General features: G+C 48.5%; 1 protein-coding gene across 12 annotated transcripts; it reads left to right on the top strand.

The window, feature by feature from the left end:
• Positions 1-35: 35 nt before the first annotated feature.
• USP20 (ubiquitin specific peptidase 20) lies at positions 36-22002 on the top strand. 12 transcript variants are annotated; one of them, XM_064468976.1, is made up of 26 exons: positions 700-929; positions 1899-1937; positions 3965-4032; positions 4443-4558; positions 4942-4995; positions 5694-5756; positions 5905-6036; positions 6619-6715; positions 6904-6973; positions 7546-7659; positions 8784-8862; positions 10209-10650; positions 11594-11731; positions 13006-13118; positions 13566-13738; positions 14221-14315; positions 14886-14919; positions 15367-15412; positions 15686-15866; positions 16344-16470; positions 16585-16754; positions 17385-17466; positions 17847-17955; positions 18359-18461; positions 18736-18807; positions 19826-22002. In XM_064468976.1, the coding sequence occupies exons 4-26, from the start codon at positions 4478-4480 to the stop codon at positions 19984-19986; spliced, it is 2736 nt and encodes a 911-aa protein (XP_064325046.1). In that variant the 5' UTR covers positions 700-929; positions 1899-1937; positions 3965-4032; positions 4443-4477; the 3' UTR covers positions 19987-22002. The 12 variants fall into 12 exon arrangements, with proteins under 12 accessions (XP_064325048.1, XP_064325041.1, XP_064325043.1 ...); XM_064468969.1 differs by having other exon boundaries at positions 3965-4177; XM_064468978.1 differs by lacking the exons at positions 700-929; positions 1899-1937 and adding an exon at positions 36-334.
• The last annotated feature ends 411 nt before the right edge of the window (positions 22003-22413 follow it).

The raw sequence follows: 22413 nt of genomic DNA, 5'->3' as shown, positions 1-22413 counted from the left end.
ATGACGCAACAGACCCGCGACGAAGCCGGGCGCGGCCGCCCATCCGCCAGCACCGTGGCCGGGCAGGAGTCGCGGGCCGCGCTCCCGCCCGCCCCGGCGAGCGGCGTCCTCTCCCGCCGCTCCGCCGGTGGGGCTGAGGCCCCCGCCGCGTCCTCCCGGCCTCGCTCTGCCCTTAATCCCACACCCGCGGCCCCCAAAAGCATCTCGGGGGGTATTTTCGAAGCGGCTCTGCCGTCTCCCCGCACACCGCCCGGGCGCGGTGGGAGCCGCACACGGGGAGCTCCTTGGAAAAACGGGAATTAACCAGGAATTATCTTTACCGATGAGATCCCGTGTAAGTGGCGAGTTGTTTATCGCAGCCCCGGCCGAGCCGCCGCCGCCCTGCGCGGGTGTCGCGTCGGGGATGCCAAAAAGGTGCCTCGGGAAGTGCTTTGTCGCCCACTCGTGTTTTAAAACCCGTCCTTTCAACCGGGACGCGGCTCCTCCACGCCCGGCTGCACCACGTCGAGCCGGTGCCGTGGCCGGAGCGGGAGGCGCCGCATCCCCGTGCTGGTGGGGGTGGGTGTGTGCGTGTGTCTGTCCGTGTCCCTCCCCTCCCCGGGCTGAGGAGAGCCGGACTTCGCCCCGCCGAGGGCTGAGCGCCCACCGCCCCGGTAAGGCGGGCTCCGACAGGGGTCTGGGCTTGGGGAGCCCCCCGGGAAGGGCAGCGCCGCCCGCCCGCCTCCTCCCGTCCCTCCCTGCGCTCCCCGCCCCGCCGCGGCCCGGCCCCCGCTCCTCCCTCAGCCCCCGCCGCTCCGCTCGGCCCCGCCGCGTTCCTCGGGGCGCCGCGGCCCATTCCCCGGGCCTCGGGGCGCGGCCTACCCGGCGGCCCGGCCTGAGGCGCAGCCCCGCGGCGGGGCGGCGGCGGCGACGCCCCGGGCATCCCGCAGGTGAGAGAAGGCCGGGGGGCGGCGGCCGGGGGGAGCGGTCGGGCCGGGGCCCGTCACGGCCGCGGCGCTGAGGGGAGGGCGGCCGCGCCGGGCCCGGGATGATGCAGCAGCGGCCGGGGGGCTCCGGCCCGGTTCCCCCCGCCCCGAGGTCCCGCCGTGCGCGGGTCCCTGGTGCCTCTCCCGGGGTGACAGCGGCCTCCGCGCCCCGCCACCCTCGGAGCGGGACCCTGCGGTGATATTGATACTCAGTTTCAGCCATGCTTAGCAGCTGTAGCGTCCCTTAGGCGAGGACTTGTCTTTTGGGGGTCTGCTGCGCTTGAGGGGACGTAGCAGGGCGAGGGGCGAGTTCCCGAACGTGTTGTTTTCTTAAAAGCTAAATCTCCAGGCGGGCTGTCATATCGTGACCCCCAGGAATAAATCTATGTTAAAACCTGGTCTCCTTTGCCTGTTCTACATAAAACGCCTGGCTTTCTGATACGTGATGAGTTGCAAACATTCAGCAAAAAGTCAGAAGCACCTGGTTTCTGGTTCTTCCTTGTCAGTAGAGCAGTTCAGTAAATATTTCTTTCTTTAATATCTCAAGCATAAAATGTCACTAAGAACAACTGCAGATACTCCTTTATTTTGGTAGGTTATGCAAGATGAGCGAGCAGACTTGGGAGTTGTTTTGTGGATGAACAGCGCTAGGATTTCTTGATTTCTTTTATTTGTACAAACAGTCACTCTGCAGGCCGTGAATCTGCATGCATCTGAAATTCTTGACAGCTGGCTCTAGCTTTGGTACAAAACCACACAACTGCTTTAAGAAAAAAAAAAAACAACAAAAAACCACACAAACCAAAACAAAACCGAGAAATGTGTTGCTGTAGAAGGCAGAGACACTGGGTTTGGCAGCAATTTAAGCAACTGAAAGTAGGTTGCAGTTACCGTGGAATTGTTCTGACGTGTTCGTGTACTGTTCTTTCACAGTGGTGCTTGAGAAAGACAGGCTGAAGGTCTTGTTTTAAGGTAACTTCTTTTCCCATCATACACAGTACATTTGACAAGCAAAGTTAAGCTTTCTGGCAGTGCTTTTATTAAATTCCTAGCTTCCTGGGCAGTGTTAGAGAGCTGTGTGCACCAGCTAAAGCTCTTAGGGCAGAGCCGTGGGAAGGCAGGGAGGGACTGAATACTTAACAGTTACATCTTGAACTTTTTTGGATGCTTTCAGTCAGGGCTGAGAGGTGAAATGAGTTTTTTCCCTGTTTTGTTGAAAAAGGGGAGACGTAGGTGGGGAGATCAGCATCCTAGTGCTGGAAAGTTTAAAGGCATGGTTTTAATTCTGTTTAGAGGGGTGGTCCCTCGGGATGCGCTAAAACCACCCCCATCCACAAGACTGTACTTAACATAGTGTGCTCCAGAACTGGTTCCCAGTTCGCTGGAGCTGGTGAAGATGAAGGGGTCTGGAGTAAATTTTAAAAAAGTATTTTTTAATTAGGTTTTCTGGGAAACCTCTTCTGAGAAAGGGATGAGAAATCAAGGAAGGTGAAATAGCAAACATGGCACTGATGCTTTTTTTTTTTTTTTTAATTGGATGAGCCAATGCATTTGGGAAACGGGGTCAGTTTTGAGGAAGGAACTCAGAGCCTGAAAGTGTCCCAGTTTTATGTGTTAGTCAAAGATACTGCGCTGTTGTCACTCATCTTTTAAATCAACATATGTTAGATGATACTATTTTGCTTCTCTGTGAAGCTGCATGAAATTGCTCAGTTGTTTGTTAAGCATCTCTTCACAGGTTACTGACGTCCTGGCTACAACCACTGTTGTGTTTTCTAGCGTGCAAATAGGATTTCTTCCCCCTCCAGTTTTGCTTTGCTCCTCCAGTTCAGTTTATTCAGTTCCAAAGAGTGGTGGAAAAACATTGTTATAAAATTATCCTTGAGGTTAGTCTTCTGCCAAGGCAAGGTGCTGGGCTAGCTTTTCAGCTCCCAAGATAAGTGTTGCTGATGTGGCTTATTCCTTTATCCTTTGTTTTTTTCTTTCTTTCTTTTCTGCCCACTGTCAGTGATTCAGACCAGATAACACTGGGAGTTCTTTCAAATGTCCTCAAAATGAGAAAACAGCAGAGTGTAGCAGCCACGCTGCTGGAGTCATTAACTTTGAGTTCATCAGATTTTTCCACTTCTTTTTTGTAATGACGTGGGCTTTTCATATCTGCTTCCTTTCCAGCCAGTAGGAATGTTTTGGATCCTGGTCTGTGTTGATAATATCACTTGTCTTTTTTCTTTTTTCTTTTTTTTTTAACAGCCACAAGTGAAGTTACTTAAACTGTGCTTAAGCAATGCAAACTCCTTTTTTTTATAGCTGCATGTTACTGAGACGTGTTTAAAGTCTTTTACATACCCATGGCCACCATGAAAGTGTTTATCGTGCTCTTAAGCACGCAGCTATGAAATCCTCTGCACTTGCAGTGCTTGGATGAATGAGCTGCGTGGAACAGTGTGTTGTTACATTTTGTACGGTCTTTGAGAGTTATGTGGCTCATGTTGTTAAAAATCTATATATGAAATGGTAAATTCCTCAGAGGCTGAAGACTGGTTATCTGCGTTACAGATCATTTAAGTCTTATTCCCTTTTGCCCAGCTTCATTTACAACAGTAATCATATTTTTTATGTTTCATAAAGTAGTATAATAAATGTTAGATTCAGTATGGGTAGCATGAAGCCCCCAGACACCATAGACTAAATACTCGCGCCTTGGGCTGCAGCGCCCTTTCACTTTTAATCTAAGTTTCATGCAAACAAGCGAATTAGATTTGTATCTTTTCATGCTGCGCATTTGTGTTTGGCAAGAGGAAGTCAGTTCAGATCGCCACATTTATCTTCCCACCCTATGGGCTGAGCAAGCACGTAACACCCAGTTTCTAGGGGGGGAAGCGTAGCTTTTCAGTCTAGTCAGGTGCATGGAGTACAGAGTATTCACGGTATACAAGACCAGTTAAGTTATGTATGTAAAGCATGTATGAGTTAATGGGAGTTCTTATTTATTGCTGTAGGACTTTGCATCGTTCAGAGATGCTACATGAACCAGGCAGTCTCGGAGTTGAAGATTAAGAAGAGGGCGGTCAGTGGGTCACTGTACTGCTGTTTTCGTTTTGAGGCTACAGCGAATCCATCCCCATACCTGAAACTGAGTCAGCAGCTGCGCTGCTGAAGCTATGCCTGTGCACTCAGCACCTCCCTACATTTCTGAATGCATGTTCCTCATGGTACAGATTATTAGCTTTATTCATGTGTTTCTTTCTCCTCCCCATTGCCTTGCTCGCTTACCTACGCTACCCCAATGCAGCCACTCAACAACAGGTCAGAACTGTGCTAGCTAATATGACTGCAGATATAGATTTGTTTTGATCTCTGAACCTTAGAGATGGATATCATAACTTCTAATATAGAAAACATGCTAATTTATTGTCTTAAAATCTATGAGAGCAAATCTGGCATGTAGCTGGAAGGAACTACCCTTTCTCGTCCTAGGAAAACACCCCCTCAGCAGGTGAGCATTGGTGAAAATGGGGGATACAAGAGACATCTGTCCTCACCTGGATTCCATAGGAGAGGTGACCAGGGATGATCTGCTGCTCAAATCCAAGGTATGGGGTGTTCTAGTTGTCAGTCCTTTCCCTTTTAGCTATTGTGCATGGGTTTGCATGTTGGCTTTTTGAAGAAAATGCTGCCTATGTCCATAGAGGAGAGGCAGAAACTCTTCTTCCAGTGCTGATGTACCCTGCACAGGCCCCATAAAGTAAGCCTTTGTTGACCCATTTCTCACTGTCATTTTATCCTGCTGAAACATGTCACTTAGATAAAATGCTGCAAAGTGTATATTTAATTGGAAGTGTGATACTAAGAAATGAAACGCTGTGAGCTGTAGGTTGGCGAGGCCTGTCTTACGGAGAAGTTTCCCACTCTTGAGGGACTAGGTTACTTAAAAACCAAACAAGCAAACAAACCTTCTTTTATCATGAATATGCAGGGAACTTGCCAGTCTTGTGGAGCTGTGGGACCAAATCTCTGGGCTTGTCTTCAGGTAAAAATGGCTTGCTATTTGTGTGCATGATATGGTGGGACTTCTCTTTAATATAATAATAATAATAAAAAAAAGAAAGTATTGTCCTAAAAAAAAAAAGTGGGTAGCAATGAGGGGGTTCACAGCAGAACTATGCACTGTTTTTTGATGGATTCTGAGGAAAAGAATCCCTAGATTAAAGGCTAATGCTGTCAGAATATACCGAGATGTAACAGTTCGCTCCTCACAGGCGATTGCCCCCTGGTCGTCCCATTAGGAATGAATAAAATGCCCAGCATTGACTGTTGGCTGGGTCCTGCCTTTGCTGGCAACTGGGAAGGGAGGCTGCAAGTGTGAGACTTCAGAGGATGTTTCTCAGGGCAGCGAGGCAGAAAGGAATGACGGGGCATGCGGGTGGGCAGGGGCGGTTTATTTTTACACTGGAATGCCCAGACGTTTTGAGACTGCTCAAATGAGCTGCCCATTGGAGCAATTGCCTTGGAATGGCGCCTTTATGTGGGTGCAGACCTCGTTCCAGGTTTTCTTTCTTAAACAATTCCAGTTTTCTGTCTTATTCTGGGCTCTGAATAAAAAGCAGGTTAGAAAACTGGCAAGATCAATTCTGAAGTTGCAGCTGGTGGTGGGACTGGAGTTTCAGACTATTTTGTGCAAGGTCTAATCTGGTGTGCCCATTGTACTTTTGCTTTTTCTCTCACTAGATCGGTTGTTCTTATGTTGGTTGTGGGGAGTCCTTTGCTGACCACAGCACACTTCATGCACAGGTGAGCTTTTTTCTGTTGTCCATCTTCAGACAGACAGCGTTGGATTCTTCCTATTACCTGATCCTCCACTACCCTATTCTGGTAATCCTGTGCTTCAACTTGAGCCAGCTGTCAAATGAGATTCATTATTTCACCTTTTAATTTTTAGGCTAAAAAGCACAACCTGACGGTGAATCTGACCACTTTCCGGGTCTGGTGTTACGCTTGTGAGAAGGAGGTGTTCTTGGACCAGCGGCTGGCAACGCACACGCAGTCGCCGCCAGTGAAGTTCTCTGAGCCGGTGGGTCTGTGTCACAACGTGGCAGGGCTGAAGGCTTGGCAGGGTTTTTGTTTACCTGTTGCAAAATTAGCCAAGAGGTTTCCGCTATTGTCCAGGCTTTTGTTGCAATGGGAACTCTTTTGCTGAAAGTGGCTAGCTGTAGCCAGAGGACCAATACCCTTACCTTATAGGATGTCCCAGCAAGAAGACTTCCAGATGACCTGGATATCTATTCTGACTTTATTTTTAGCCTTTCCTAGCCTCTTTCATGGGGCGTCTGTTTCTGGGAGGAACCACAACAGCTGTCACGTCGTCATATTCAGTGCATGGCCCATGGATGTTTTAGCTGTCAGACCAGAAACACATGTACTTGTGACACTGCTGCATATTCCTGCTGCTTCTCTTACAATGTGTACTGGAAGCAGTAGTGGTATTATTTCCACTCCCTCCTTGCATTACTGAGAAGGGTAGACGGTGCAACTGGTTCTTTCCTCTCCAGCGTGCTGTTTTGAAGGGCTGGCTTAATGGATGTGTAAGATAATGCCTCTCACAACTCACCTTTAAAGCAGGCCTCTCACTGGTACTTCTCTGTCTTTAATCTAGGATTCTCCGTTGCCTGCTCACCCTTTGAAAGCTGTTCCAATTGCAGTGGCTGATGAAGGCGAATCTGAATCAGAGGATGATGATTTGAAGCCAAGAGGTAACTGCATCGAGTGGATGAAAGGGCTATGAGGAGAACTCTGCAATCTGTAGGACCTGCACTGAGAGGTTCCTAGGAGCAGAGTGTGGAGACTGCCTAGGAAGGGCTGAATTCCCTCTCCTTTGGGGAGAAATGTAGAAAGCAGCACGTCTGGAAAGTGTTTGATGCCTGTCTTGTTTGTGCTTTAGGCCTTACTGGAATGAAAAATCTTGGGAACTCCTGCTACATGAATGCAGCACTTCAGGCTCTCTCTAACTGGTAGGCATTAGGGCCTTTCAGTAGAGTCTTTACTAGACTTCACTAAATATCAAAAGTGGCAGCTTCATCAGTCTTGCAAAGAGAGATCAGCCAGGCTAGGTGCAGAAAAAGGTACTGTTTGTTTAGGGCAATGGAAGTTTTACAGTAGGAAACTGAGTGAATAGCCAGCTTGTGGATACATACAAGACTTATGTTTAGATGAGTGCTGGAAGTAAAAATTCACAATTTCTATTGCAACAGAAAAGTATTTATCGCATGGGAAGTCATGTCACATCTCTCTGTTCTCCCCAGTGATATCGTTTGAACAGCCCATATCCTAAAATATTCTGTAGCCATCCTGCTGAGAGCCAAGTCCAGAATCTCTTCTCTATACCGGGAACAGACTCAGATCAGCCTTTTTATTTGTTTCAAGTTAGGAGACAAGTCTGCATCTGGAATCACTTCTTCCCTTGATTTAAGAAACCAGTATCTTAAGCATGATTTCAAAGAGGCATGCATTTAAGTTCTGATAAACCCTTAGATAGAAGCAGAGGAGAAATTTCTGTGCACTCAATTCTTTTTTCCTCTTGTAGCCCACCTCTCACACAGTTTTTTCTGGAATGTGGTGGACTGGTCCGTACAGATAAGAAACCAGCACTCTGCAAAAGTTACCAGAAGTTGGTGTCTGAGGTTTGGCATAAAAAACGGTGAGTGGTCGCTACCTAATCCAACCTGGACAGGTGTCCTAGTTACGTTAGTCCTGAAGTCTGGCATCAGCAAAGAGGAAATCTGATCTTCAGGGATAAGTGCATTGTCTAAGGCAGTCAGTTCAAACCCTACATAGATGGGTATGTGAGGATTCCCACATATCTAGGAGATCCCGTGTCCTGCTATTGGTGATAAAATGGGCATATTGATGTCAATTTAAAGAATACATCGTTAACGTTATCACTTTAAAAAGAAAGAGATTTTTTTTGTATATAGCTTCCTTGTTGGCAATGAAGAAAAAGTGATGGAGTAAGGGAATACTCGTGGCCATTTCCAAATATTTTGCATGGACTGACCAGCACTTAATTGCACTGCTCTTGATTAGCAGAGGGATTGATGATTTGGATGGAAAAAGTGATACAGTGATTTTTACCAAAGATAGTGGAAAATGCAGGTGATGTTTTGGGAAATGTTTGCTATTGGTTCACATTCTAGACCAGTTCAAAGGATAGTGTAAAATAATGCGGCTTTTTTAAATCTGAGGATGTCTGCTCTGTGCAATCAATTGGAAAAAATCAAACGAGGAATTTAAATGGCATTGCATGTTTGTTTCGTGTTAGTTGTCAACAAGGGATATGTAAGATACAGAGCAAAAGTGAACTGTGTCTTCCTGGAAGAGAAGGCTGTAGGCTTTGAAGCAATATAATGTCATTTTAATAGTGGGTTTGATTTACCTCATTACTGGGTGGCCAGCCCACCCAGATTTTCAGACAGACGTGGTGCTACAAAATCAAACCAAGTAACTAATTGCAAAACCCTGATCTGGAAAGAATCACTTGAGACAATTCAAAGTGTGGACAGAGCTTTAAGTTAAATGTACTGTAGAGTCTCTCTGGAAGGACAGACTGCAATGACTGCGACATGTTTCTGTCTCTCAATTTGTGTGCCATCCAGCTAATAGAGAAATACACACCCAAGCTTTGCAGGTGCATGATTATCTTATGTCCTCTTTAACTAGTTACCACACCCTGTTATATGGCTTACTAGACAAACTGGCTCCAGGTCTGATAAGCAAACTAACTTCATTTTTTTTCTTTTCTTTTTTTTTTCCATGTCTAAACAGCCCAAGTTACGTTGTTCCAAGCAGTCTCTCCCATGGAATTAAACTCGTCAACCCCATGTTCCGAGGCTATGCACAGCAGGTGGGGCCTCAACAAAACATGCCATTATTCCAAAGATGGTGGGATTTTTCTTCCTGCAGTGGTGGTGCTTGTGTTCAGAAGGAAGAGCTTGAGCTCAGGGGTCATGCCCGTTTTGTGTCAGTATTAGTGGTCTGATAGTGCACGTGGGTGGGATTTAGGGGACCTGGGTTCTCTTCCAGGCTCTGCCTCTGGCTTGCTGGTATCCCATCAGTGCATTTTCCTGTGTCAGCTTTCTCACCTCTGAAATTATGATGGCCACCTCCTTTATAAAGGGCTTTGACATCTATTGATATGTGCTATATGAGAGTTAGGTATTGTTTATTCATGTCAGCTGAGAAATCTGGATAAATCTTTTAAAAAAAAGTCAAAGATATGACTGTTCTATATTCTTTGTCTGGGGAATTACAGCAAACTAAATCCTACTTAAAGATAGTATCCCTTTTCTCCTTTGAAGTTTTGATCAGTTTTGATCAGTGTATCTCTTGTGTTTATTCTTTAGAATAAAATGTAAACCTCAAACTATGATTAGAAAATTTACAGGAGAAGTGACAGTACATCTGAACTGTGATACTGACAGGAAATCAAAACAGAGGGTAAAAATAATGATTAATGAAAGAACTTCTATATTTGTCTTTGATGTGAAGAACGTTGGCTTGGAAAACTCTCAGCTGTAAAGAGATAAAATTGAAAGGAAGACAGGGCAGGCTAAAAGCCAAATGTCCATAAAATAACAGAAACATCATAATTAACTTCTGGAGTTGTCAAAATACCAAGTCGCTTTCCAGCAGGTCCTTTGAAGCCAATGTATCAGCTCTTTTACCATGTATTATGAATGTAGGAGCTTGCACCTAGACTGTACAGTCTTTGGTTTCTGGTTCTATTCCCTATTTATTAAAGATTTTAATCTGCCCTCTCTACAAAACGGATTGCTGTGAGCAGAAGTCAGTGTTGATGAAAGTTTTTTTTGTGGGTTAGAGTCTATTCTCTATAGGCCGCTGTTTTCATTACATTTCTCCTTGTCTCGCCTCTTATCAGTGGTAAACCCCTGATAAATAAGCTCATGGTTTGCATGCTCTGGCTGCTCTCTGGCTTTTCAGTGTCTTTCAGCTGAAGATGTTCAGATAAAAATTGGGCATTTTATCATTTAACATTTATGTAGCAGACAGACTTCTTGGTACATCGCCACGGTACTCTCTGCTTTACTGGGGTCTCCTTGTGTAGCAGAGGTGGCTAACCTTTGTGGGCAGCATTGAAAGAAGCTGCGAGTGGAGCCATCTCCTCCTTTGCCCCTCTTCTTTGCCCCATTTCTGGATGGATACTAACATGGAATTACTCCTGGTTTTCAGGACACTCAGGAGTTCCTGCGATGCCTGATGGATCAACTTCACGAAGAACTGAAAGAACCAATTGTTGCAGAGACGAGGGATTTGGATACCAGTGACCAGGATGACAAGCGAGAGGGTGACCGAAGTCCTTCGGAGGATGAGTTCCTCTCCTGTGACTCAAGCAGTGACAGGGGTGAAGGAGATGGTCAAAGTCGGACCGCAGGGGGCATGGGCGGCGGCTCCCTGGCAGAGACAGAGCTGTTGATCCAGGATGAGGCAGGGAGAGGGATCTCTGAGAAAGAGAGGATGAAGGACAGAAAGTTCTCCTGTGGCCATCGGCGCAGCAACTCGGAGCAGGTGGATGAGGACGCAGATGTTGATACTACTATGATGCCAGTTGACGGTAGAGCCTCACCTGAGGTGCTGCCAGCTCCCCGTCCTGCCAGCCCATGTAGGACACCAGGTATAAACCTTTTCCAGTCGTGTTATTTGTGAGAAGACGTGTTATCATCCTCCAGCAGTTGTAGTGCAGTGGCAAACAATACAGAACGTGACTGTTCCTTCTATGGGTTTCAAAAGGTTTTGCATCCAAGGCTTTATTTGGTGTCCCTGGCAGTAGTTCTGTCTTTGTGCACAATTGCTTCTGTAAGAAAACGTAATGTGTGACCTAGAGGGGTGCTTAGCTGGGCTAAAGTACTATGGAACGGAGTAAAAACTGAATCCTGAAGGCAGCGATAGCTGCCTCTGTCAAACCTGTAAATGCTGTGTTTATGCCTTTTCCTAATGTAAGAAAAAGGTTTTATATGTCTACATTGCTTTATCTGGTAGGCTGCCCTGGAGAGATATTAGCTGTGGAAAAGGCATGGAAGAAGGTATTTGTGAGTGTTGGACAGTGGGCTTTGTGGAGAGAAACAGGAGATGCACAATTTGTGCATTTTTATGTCTTAGGGAAAAGAAAAGAGCAGCAGTTAATGTGTAGGTGTGGAGTCACCTCAAACTGAACATATCCGATCTTTCAACACTTCTTTTATGTAAGAGCCTTACTCTGCCAACTGGCACTGAAGAAGCAATGCTGTTTATGTGGATTAGTGATACAGGCGCGAGCTGTAAACCCTAATTAGTCATAAGTGTGAAAACATGGCGGGTTGGTGTTTTTTTTATATATATGTGTATATATATAATTATTAGTTGCTCAGTATAGCCCTGTATGCACTCTTATCCATGCACTGAGGAAGCAATGTCTGCCAAGCTGTGCAAGCAGGACGATTAATAAACACGGAACTGTGCGTATTGGGAGAGGTTCTGAGCTGGAACGCCGAGCTGGGCTGACGCTGACTGCGGTAGGGTTGCCTTTCATAACTGGGGTTTTCACCAGTGCTCTTCTCCCTCCCCATTTTCCCCAACAGAACCTGACAATGATGCCTATGTGCGCTGCTCCTCACGCCCCTGCAGTCCAGTCCATCATGAAATGCACTCAAAGCTCTCCAGCAGTCCTCCTCGCTCCAGTCCTGCCAGGCTTGGACCTTCCTATGTACTCAAGAAAGGTAGTGCAAAGATTGTATGCTGGGGGCAAAGTGGGGAGCACGTAGAGGAGGGATTCATTTGCAGAAGAGAGAAGGAATCATCATTGTGATTCTTGGTTAACAATTGGAAGAGTGCTGATTCCCCTGGACATCGGTGCTTTCTAAACTCGTACTAGGCAAACACTACAGTAAACCTGCAGGTAAAATCAAGCTCTGGGCACAACAGATGCTCTACTGTGCTCTTATATTGGAGTCTGAAATGATTTCCATATCTGCATCTGCATGCTGTGTTTGTTATTAATAAAATGGATATGAAGTCTCAGGGACAAGCTGTGTCCCTTTAGGGGAGTGTGGAGGCGCGTAAACATTTGTCTGCCAGACCTGAATTTCATAACGTGTGGGCCAAAGAACTGTAAGATGATGTTACCAAAAGAGAGCTTCCTGTCTCTGAGACATCTTAGGCTCACAATAATAGAATTAAGGCTGCAGATGTCAATCCAGCGCTGGGAGCATTGTTAGGCTTCACAGTGGAGCCTGGCTTCTGTTGTTATCAAACTGGTCTCTTCATCGCAAGCAAATGGCAAAATGAAATCCCTCAGCATTGCGTAGCCTGCGAGCACAATGGCATGTGCTTACACCACTGTCCCTACAGCTGTTCAATAACGGCATTCTTTCCTTGGCTGTCCCCCAGCCCCCTTGGCTGAGGTCAGCACAGCCACAGATGTTCTGGCAGGATAAAAAGCACTCTGTCTCCATGCACGTGTGCATGGGGAAAAGGGTTTGTTATTAAACAAAACTTTGTGTTTGGCCAGTCCCTGCTGTGGAGAGTCCTCTCCAGTGCAAGAACCTGGGGAACACATGGTAAATGTCAGAGGGATGAAAAAAAGGACAAAGTACACAGGCAGGTTAGGGGGGAGAGGAAGTAAAGTGTAAAGCTTAGAGCAAAATGTTTCAGGACCCGAGAAAAGCAGGGACTCTCTGTGGAAGGGTCAGGCTTCTAAAAATGTAGTAGGAAGATGGAGACAGGATTTCCAGTAAGACAATTTCTGCCTGCTGAGAGCTGGCACGTTTGTGTTGGATCAGTTGGCTACCTCCCCCTTTCTTGTGCCATGCGAAGCAGCAATGTTCTTTGTGTCAGTTTAGTGCGGGCTCCACTGTCTCACTGGCATGCAAGTGGCGTCTGAACGTGCAGGACAGCACTTGTCCTGTGTTCTTCTTGTGTGGCTGCATGACTACGGAGACGGGAGACTGGGAAGGAGTTGCTACATGGTGGGGCTTCTTTGTCTGTCTTTCAGCCCAGATGCAGGCTTCTGGGAAGAAGAAGAAAGAACTTCGCTATCGCAGTGTGATTTCTGACATCTTCGATGGCTCCATTCTCAGCCTGGTGCAGTGCCTCACCTGCGACAGAGTGAGTATTCTGGTGGCTGTCAGTCAAAGAGCGGAGTCTTCTGGCTTGTAGATTTCTTAAGAAATAGTGCTCCTATTTCCAAACTCTGTGGGATGCTGTAGGCTTTCTAAAATGACAACAGGTGGATGACAGAGGAGGTGTGAGAAACCCGTCGTGCCAAGAAGTCATATTTCTCTGTAGGGGTCTTGTTGCTTATCTGTGCTACCGAGTTGGCCTAGCAATATCACATTCACATTAGAAAACTGATTACAGTGCTACAAAAATCACAACAAAAGTAATCCTGCTGACAGCAGTGAAGAATAATTAGCCAGAGCAAGTTGCTGTTAGTGCCAGCTCAGGTTTCTAGCCTAGACAAAATCCAAGCAGTGATAAAAGGTGATGAAGGTCAGGACCCAGCTCCATTACATGCACAGGAAACTCAGATCTCTTCCTCTTGGATGTTTCCAGGTTTCTACGACAGTGGAGACGTTCCAGGACCTGTCACTCCCAATCCCAGGGAAGGAGGACTTGGCCAAGCTGCACTCTGCCATCTACCAAAACGTGCCAGCTAAGGCAGGGGCATGTGGGGACAACTATGCCTCACAAGGCTGGATTGCTTTCATCATGGAGTATATCCGGAGGTGTGTTCCCTATGCAGGACCTCATTTTCTGGGATTTGCCCTGCAGTGCTGGAGGCAGCTCTCCCTAACCAGTGGTGTTTACAGCAGAATGTCAGTCCTAACCATTCCTTGGGCAACAGCATGTGGTACCTCACAGGTCTTTGAGTCTTCTAATGTAAACCAGTTGCTACTGTTCCTCTAGTTCTGCCATGCACCTTCAGATCTCTTGTGCAGTTGATAATCCCTCACTTACTCCTGCCTTTAGCTCAGACTTGCCCTCCGGAGCAAATTAATTCTGGTGTAGTTTTCCAAATAATTTCCAGTTTGAGCAATCACATTAGGAACATCAGCTGAGAGAAATCATGCTTTCCTTGCTCCTCTGGGATGTGTGATGAGCTTAGCACCTACACTAGAAGGAAACCCATCATCCATTTGGGGTTTTGTATGCCAAAGCATCCAGCTGTTTTACGTATAACTTTCTCTTAATCTCCTCTCTTCTGCAGATTTGTCGTGTCCTGTATCCCTAGCTGGTTTTGGGGTCCTGTTGTGACGCTGGAGGATTGCCTTGCTGCCTTTTTTGCAGCAGATGAGTTGAAGGGTGAGTTTTCTTGAGTGGAGTCTGGCAGCACAAAACAAGGAAAACCGCATGGAGGAGTATTTCGTGTGCATTTTGGAGGCAGATTAAATCTCCTGGAAATCCTGCCTCAGTGTTGCACTTAGCGACTGGCAGTACCAAATGTTGGCAGCTCAGCATCTCTGAGCAGAAGTGAGTTTTCCCACCAGCTCAGGGCTGCAGCTTTTTCATTCTGAATCTGGGTGAGAGCGTCTTCAGCGAGGAGCAGACGTGGCTGTTGGTTGGTTGTGAGTGCTGGGGCTCCTGACCTGCCTTAGTTTCTTCGACTTCTCTATCCACTCCATAAGGTCTAGGGGACTTAAAGGATTTTCTGTATTCACTTGTGTCAGTGGACAATTGTATACTTTTCTGCTAGTTGACTGCACTCTCTTTTTGCCTGTGCTTATTGAGAGAGTGCTGTTTTTGATCTCTTCTTACCCTGGCTTCCCCAAGAAGTCACTTAAGTTGATTTCTCTGCACTGGATGGAAATGTGGTTGTATCAGCATTGTGTGCTCTGAGTAACTGCATAATGGCTTTCTTCTCTTCATCTACAGGGGACAACATGTACAGCTGTGAACGGTGTAAAAAGTAAGTTTGTGTTATCTGTGTTCTGTTGTATCTCTGGAACTTTATTTCTCTGTACTGCTGTCAAACATTTTGCTGTGCCCTCTCCCAAGACATTTTGTCTGCTGAGTGGCATGTAAAACTCTTGCCTTGCCTGAAATTAGAGTTCTGGTCTTGAGAGGTCACCGATTGCAGATAGGAAGAGTGCTGGCTTTGCGGGTAAAAGAAAGGCAGAAGGATATGGACAGGGCTTGGCAGTAATGGAGCTATTGTGTTAGAAAGAAGAGGCATGACAAACTGCTCATGCCATGCTTCATTTGGGAAGGATGCTGCAAAGAGCCTGGGTTTGTTGCTGCCGGCATTCAGGATTTGTCTTGGATTTCAAAGCAAGGAAGACCCAGCCAGAGCAGGTGTCTTTGGCATCCTTTTGCTTTAGAGATTTCTCACAGCTAGTTTCTTTTTCTCCCTCAGACTGCGGAACGGAGTAAAGTACTGCAAAGTCCTCCGTCTACCAGAGGTGAGTAAAAGCACCTTGTTTCCTAGTTTTCTTTCAGCAGCCACTGAGGAGGTGAGGAGGCTAGAGGTAGAACAGAAATAGCAGTTTGTTTTGGTGGCAAAGTCCGGTATCTAGACCAAAAGAGACTTCCCCATCCTAAGCTGACGAGCCAGCAGGATTCATGGCTAACAGGCAAAGAACTCTTGCAAAGATCAGATGCACCGAGATGTGCTGTCGGATCAGAACGCCCACAGCAAAACAGCACGTCGGTGTTCTCTGTCTTTGGTCTTTTAGATTCTTTGCATCCACTTGAAGCGGTTTCGGCATGAGGTGATGTATTCCTTCAAGATCAACAGTCATGTCTCCTTCCCCTTGGAAGGGCTGGATCTGCGACCTTTCCTAGCCAAGGAGTGCGTCTCCCAGATCACCACCTACGATCTCCTGTCGGTCATCTGTCACCATGGCACAGCAGGCAGTAAGTCCTCCTCCTGTGAGTACAGGCAGAGGAGAACAGGAACGAGATGAGCAAGAGCAACGCAGAAGTGTTTTCCAGGACTAGCCAACACCTCTTCTGGGGTGCAGTGCAGTGTAGGACCCATCCCCTCCATTCCCAGGCTTGCGCAGTCTCTGCCCTTTGAAAAGTGAACTGAGCAGCTCCTGACAGATGCCCTGCAGCTGTTTCAGTCTCACCACTGGGTTGGCTCAAACCCTTTCCCAATATTCAGTCTTGCTGAGGCCCTTTCCAAGGAGGGCAAATCAGGGTGACAGTGCCAGGCTCCCCTGCTCCTGCAAAGCTTGCCTGAACAGGAATTAGCCTTTTTTTTTTTTTCCCCCTCAGCTCTCTCTCCATTCTCTGCCAGCATCTAATCCTGTTTGTGCTGCTGAGGTTATCCCAGGCCTGACTTCTGTCTGCGCTCTGAATCCCAGCAGTGTCGTGTTTTCTCTCTTTCAGGTGGGCATTACATAGCCTACTGCCAGAACGTGATCAATGGCCAGTGGTACGAGTTTGATGACCAGTATGTCACTGAAGTCCATGAGACCGTGGTGCAGAATGCAGAAGCCTATGTCTTGTTCTACAGGTGAGCAGCGCCCTGGACGCTGCAGTCCTTTTCCGGTTGCAGAACACCTAGAAATGTGTTTAGGAAACTAAGTCTTCAGGAATCACTTATTTTCTCTTTGTTTCCCACCTTAAGGAAAAGCAGTGAAGAGGCTGTGCGAGAGCGTCAGAAAGTTGTGTCCCTTGCCAGCATGAAGGAGCACAGTTTACTGCAGTTCTACATCTCTCGAGAGTGGCTCAATAAATTCAACACCTTTGCCGAGCCTGGTCCCATCACCAATCACACCTTTCTGTGCTCTCATGGAGGTAAGGCAGTGCTGCTGGACCTGGGAATAGCAACTCTCAGCTATACATTTATGCCCCATTAAAAAAGCTCTGGCTGTAGCCCTGGTGCAGCGTACGCTGCAGCACGATCCGCTTCTTTGGCAGAAACTCTGGCCTGCTCAGGGAGAGATGAGACAATTACCCCATTGTCCTGCTGATCAGAGGCCCGGAGGGTTTGTGTAGTGCTGGGAAACAACAGTTTTCAGTTCTCCATTTGTTTTCAAAAGCAAACCTGTAGAAAGCAGATAAGGCAGCGCTTACCCCTGTTACCCTATCAGTAGGGTTGGCCTTCAGTGTTTGTGTGGAGAATGGAGCACGCGCTACTGAAGAGAGCTGTTGCCACCTTCTACTGTTCTGCTTCTTCACCTGGCAGGCTGGGGAGCCCTCGTGTTTATAAATAACCATGGAAATGAAGCGCTTGATTAGAAATTGAGGCCATGAATTAGGAAACCTCCACAGTTAATGAACTCTTGACGGGCTTCCATTAGCAGAGGAAGCGGATTCTGGAATCAGGGCGTTTTCAGCAAGCAAGATCTCCTTTTTCTTATTTGTGTCTTTACCCAGCAATAATGAGTTCCCTGGTTAACTCTCCCTCTTGCCCTTCCTCCACAGGAATCCCTCCTAATAAGTACCACTACATCGATGACCTGGTTGTGATTCTGCCCCAGAATGTGTGGGAATATCTCTACAACAGGTGAATATGGCCGCTTCATTCTTCCTCCCAATGAGTTCTGGTTTTTGTTTCACACCTTGGGCAGTGACCATGGCATAATCCCTTCCCAGGGCACCTTAATGGTGTGCAGTACTCGGTGTGGGCTGGCAAAGTCTTGAGGAGGCTCTGCCAGGTACATCTAAACCAAACTGAGCCACATCAGTGCATTGTCCCAGGGCAGTATCGTGACCCTCGCTGTGTTGAGTACGGGCAGTACTCTCCATACAGAAAATGGCTGCAGCTGCACCTCCTTCACCAGCATCTGTAGCAGTATAAAAATCCATCTCTGTAGGATTCAGGGCTGGGAAGCATTTCCATTCTCCTGCAATTCTCCATTCCCCTCCCTCTCTTCCTGTGCTCAGGTTCGGGGGTGGCCCTGCTGTGAACCATCTGTACGTGTGCTCGATTTGCCAAGTGGAGATTGAAGCACTGGCCAAACGCAGGAGAATTGAAATCGACACCTTCATCAAGGTTCGTATGGGAAGCATCTGGAAGCAACCGCAAAGGGCAGAGGTGGGAAACGGAGACTTGTCACAGACAGTTAGTGGAAAACTCCTGCCCCTGTTTTCCAGAACAAGATCTACAGCAGGGCCAGGAGATTGACCTCGGGGTTCCCCGGTGCTAACAGCACAGGCAGGGGCAGCCGGAACAGGATAATGCTGTGCATGGCTGCACGCAGACACAAAGTTTGAAACCATCCTAGTCTCTTGCCTGCTCTGGGGAGCAGGACCAGGTTGTAAGGAAGGCGGTAGAATTACAAGGGGTTCTTCTGAAGAACGGCAAGGCTGCCTTACAGTTAACAAAAGGGGCTCCGCCGGATGTCAGGAGTGACTAAATCCTTCCTGTGTGTCTCTGTTCTCCTCTGCTCTCCCAGCTGAACAAGGCTTTCCAGGCAGAGGAGTCTCCAAGTGTCATCTACTGTATCAGCATGCAGTGGTTCCGTGAGTGGGAAGCCTTTGTCAAGGGGAAGGATAACGGTAAGAAGCCAGAGACCTCTGGAGTCTGTCGGGGGTGAGAGGCAGAATGGAAACAAGTCTGTTTGCTAGGTGCACCTCCTCAGTGAGCACGGCACCTGCCTCGTGTGGCTGGTGTGACTTGGGGCTGGACAGAGTTCAGGCACCAGCAAGACTGCTCGCAGGTCCCCCAGGGCAGGGCAGAAATAACAAGAAAACTAGCTCGGAAAATAAGCTGAATCTGGTGTCAGTGTGGAAAGCAGAATGGTTTTTTGATGTGTTTGTTCTCCTTTTACAGAGCCTCCCGGACCAATTGACAACAGCAAGATTGCACTCACAAAACCAGGTGGCCACGTGCAAGTTAAGCAGGGTAAGGCTTGTGCTTGCTGTCCTGTAGCGTTCCTAGAAGGTGCAGGAGAACGTTCCGCTGGATCTAGCTGTCCCTAGGGAAGCGGTCACAGAGCAAGATGGTGTCGCAGAGGATGACAGTCCTCTGCACGTCCCTGTGCTGACTGCCCTGAGTGCGGCACCGCAGTTCTCCGTCGGCAGCTCCTGCACGACCAGCTTGCTGATGCGACTCGCCGCAGTGAAGCCTGCAGTCCCCCACCTCCCGCTGTTGCTGTTCCCCAGCCCCTTCCACCTCTCACCTTTGCCCAGCGTCGTAGCTCTGAGCTCACCTTGCTCCTTTCTTGTCTTTACTCAGCATCTGCTGTGATCCAGCTTGTGAAATAACGTTGCTTGTGCTGTTCTTGCTGGGCTCTCCTGCCAAGCAGAAGATGATTGCATTTGTATCTCTGTTATCTCTCAAAGCAACCATTTCTGCTTTCTCCCTCTGTAACCATTATGGCAAAGTGCTCTGCTTTCCCTGCTTTGCGCTTCGACCACTTTAGGTTGTCCCTCCTAGGACAGCTTGGAGGAGTGGTTTCAGGCTCTCCCAGGCAGCGCAACCCCAGCCGCCTGGGCTCGGTGTGCCTGAGCGCATGGGTGTAGGCCCCGGGGCTCTCGGAGCTCATTCTGTGCCGGGCATGAGAGGGGGTCAGGCAGCCCCTGGCCCCCGGCTGGTGCTGCTCAGCTCCTCGCTGGGAGAGGAAGAAGCAACCCCGCAGCGACTGGCTGTGCTGCCGTGGAGCCCCAGTGGCCTCCAGCAGCAGGCACCACTGCGGAGGGCTGGTGGGGACGGCTGTGCAGCGCGGGGGGCGTCGGCGGGTCTGGACCGTGCAGCTGCAGGAGCCACTGGCGCCTGGCTTTTCCTTGGGGTGGGCCTGTGCAGGGGGAGGTGGTTGGAGAGGACGTCCTCGTGTCGTGGCGCACCCTCCTTTCCCTCCAACACCTGCGCAGACCAAGGGCCCGCTGGCTGCGCGTCTGATTACCGCTGCTGTCCCTTTCAGGTGCTGACTACGGGCAGATTTCCGAGGAGACATGGATTTATTTAAGCACACTGTACGGAGGAGGCCCAGAGATTGCTATCAGACAGAACGTGGCCCAGGTCCAAGACCTGGAAAACCTACACGGGGAGCAGAAGATTGAAGCAGAGACGCGGGCTGTGTGATCTGTGCGGGATGGGGCAGGGAAGGTATGGCACAGATACGTCCGTGTGGGGATGGAAGGCTGGGGAGCCCTGAGGAGTCAAACCTCTTCCGTTGCGTGGTACCTGAAGGCGTGAGCGGCTCCCACCACCGCTTCCAGGGAAGGCAGGTTTCCTCCACTGTCTTTTCAGGTGGCTTTGAATATGGGGGTGGTGCTGGGCAAGATTGGGAGAAAATCAGCTTCTCTGCAATTCACGTTTGCATAAAGCTGTGGTACAAGACTGCAGCCAGACTTCACCAGGATACGTTTTGACCCAAGCCCTCTCCCTTTTGTTTGCTTACGAGAAACCACCGCTCCCAGCTTGCCCCCACTGAACTGAGTCTCTGCTCCTTTGCAGGTTTTGCTTTTGGCACTTTTCTTTTTAACTCAAATGTATAAAGATAATGAAACATTATTTATGTTTCCAGCAGGCAGTGTTGCAACTAGAGAAACCTGTTATTTGAAGCTGACTGAAGCCACAAGGTCTCCCGGTAGTTTTGTGCTGGTGGTGCACAGCTGTCACAACTTCCTAGTTTTGCTCTTTATCTAATTCTTGCAAATTCAGTTGCAATCAGCCAAGACATTTTGAAAGAGGCCCTTTCTTTCTCCCCTAGTCCCTAAAGCCACACCTTCATGGTGCTGCAGAATTTTTTTCTCCTTGTGTCTGATTTCACGTGTTCAGCACGTTTTCAGAGAACAAAGCTGGAAGATGAGTCCTCCTTCCCAACGGCTTCCCACTGAACTCCTTCCGCTGAAGCTCCCGGCAGCTTTGTAGCTATGGGATGCAGCCTTCCGGGTGTTGAGCTCGCAGGGGCGGCACAGGAGCAGCTCAAACTCAGAGCTGTTAACGGGCAGAATCTGTTGGAGCAGGACACAGGACAGCCCTGATGCAGACTTTAGGACTCTGGTTCATAACCCCGTTCTCAGACCGACCCTGCCGTAAGCCGAGCTCTGTCTCCGCATCTGTCACGAGAAGCAAAGGGTGCGTGAAGGGTGAGGAGCCCGTTTGTTTGCACAGAGCCCGTTCGGCTGGGGCGCCCCGGGCAGGGCGGCAGTTCGGTGCTGGGGAAGGGGCCTGGCTGAGCAGGGCCCGGGCTGCTGAGGCAGCTTTTTAGGAATGAGCTGCTTTCTGCGAACGAGCCCCCACCGGTGCGCCGAGGCCTTTCCAGCTTCTCAATGCAGATGTCGTTTGTGTGCACAGTGGCTCATTTAATGACCAGAAATAACTGGCTCCCCAACCTACTGCTAACACAGCCACAGAGCGTCTGATAGCAGGCAGTGGTGACAGGAAGGAAGACAAAAAAGGCTAAACACTGCTTTTCTCAGCAGTGCTATTATTTAAAGTTCTTTGTTCATCTCGTAAGCCAAAAAGGCAATAGAGAAGTCTTTGCAAATGTCTGAGTGCCATTTCATGGAAGCAGAGCAAGGCAGAGGTGGCCTCTCATGGGCTGAGGAACCAAACTGTGTGTTCATGGCGCTGGAACCCGAACGATCCCGCAGCATCACGTCTGGCCTTGGTGGCACCAGGCTCAGCACGGGGCTGCGGCCTCCTGAGCGCCTCGTGGAAAAGGCGGCGGGAGGGAGGGAGAGGGGAGGCAAAGGCTGCTCTTTGAGAAAGTGGGTAAGGGTGTAGGAGAAGAGGAAAATGTGGCCTTCAGAATTTTATTTTTAGACCAAACGTTCACTGCAAACAGCAACTTCTTTAAAAAAGCATCTGTAAATGGTTCAGCATGTGACTTCTGTCCTGTTTATTGGATGCTTGTATATACCCAGCCAGGCCCGAGGGGAGGTCAGAGCTACTGTTGGGATTTCTCGTTGTTTCAAGCTGTCTTCGTTAGCCACTGCAGCCGCCTTCGAACCTGCTGCAGCGCCTGTAGGGCTGCATGTCCGTGTTGTCTGTGCCGTTCAGAGGATGCTGTACAGATTGTAATAACACTCCTGTGCTTAAGTGTTCTACTTTGTGCTGAAAATGTGTTACAATAAATCCATGTGCATTCAACGAGTTGCACGAGTTGCTGCCTGCCGTGGGTGGCCAGAGGGTCTGACGGCTTCCAGAGAGCATTAATGAGGAAAGAAAAAATTTCTTAAAAATCTAAACTGCTGCTGCTAAGAGGCTTCCCTCTAATAAATCCTTCTGAGGCGCGGGGAGCTTTGGTAGCCCAAGTCCACTAAATCATACTGCGCTCGTTCAGAGGAGGGCGCCTGCTCCTTTCGGTCTCCGCTTACGCCTTCCTCTTCATGTTTCATTTGCCGGTTTCAGCTGAGTGTGTCTGGTTTGCTGTTCGTGACTATCGCTGCTATGACAGTACCTTGCAAGGGAAGTAGCTGAAGTGTCATTGAGCTGTTCTAGGTTTCTAGAAGGGAGCCTGTGCAGCTTTCTGTCAGTCTGTTTTGTGGCTAAAGATGTCAT

The sequence above is a fragment of the Phalacrocorax carbo genome, chromosome 18, assembly GCF_963921805.1.
Source record: "Phalacrocorax carbo chromosome 18, bPhaCar2.1, whole genome shotgun sequence".
Taxonomy (NCBI): Eukaryota; Metazoa; Chordata; class Aves; order Suliformes; family Phalacrocoracidae; genus Phalacrocorax; species Phalacrocorax carbo.
This window is presented reverse-complemented; position numbering and strand designations above follow the sequence as displayed.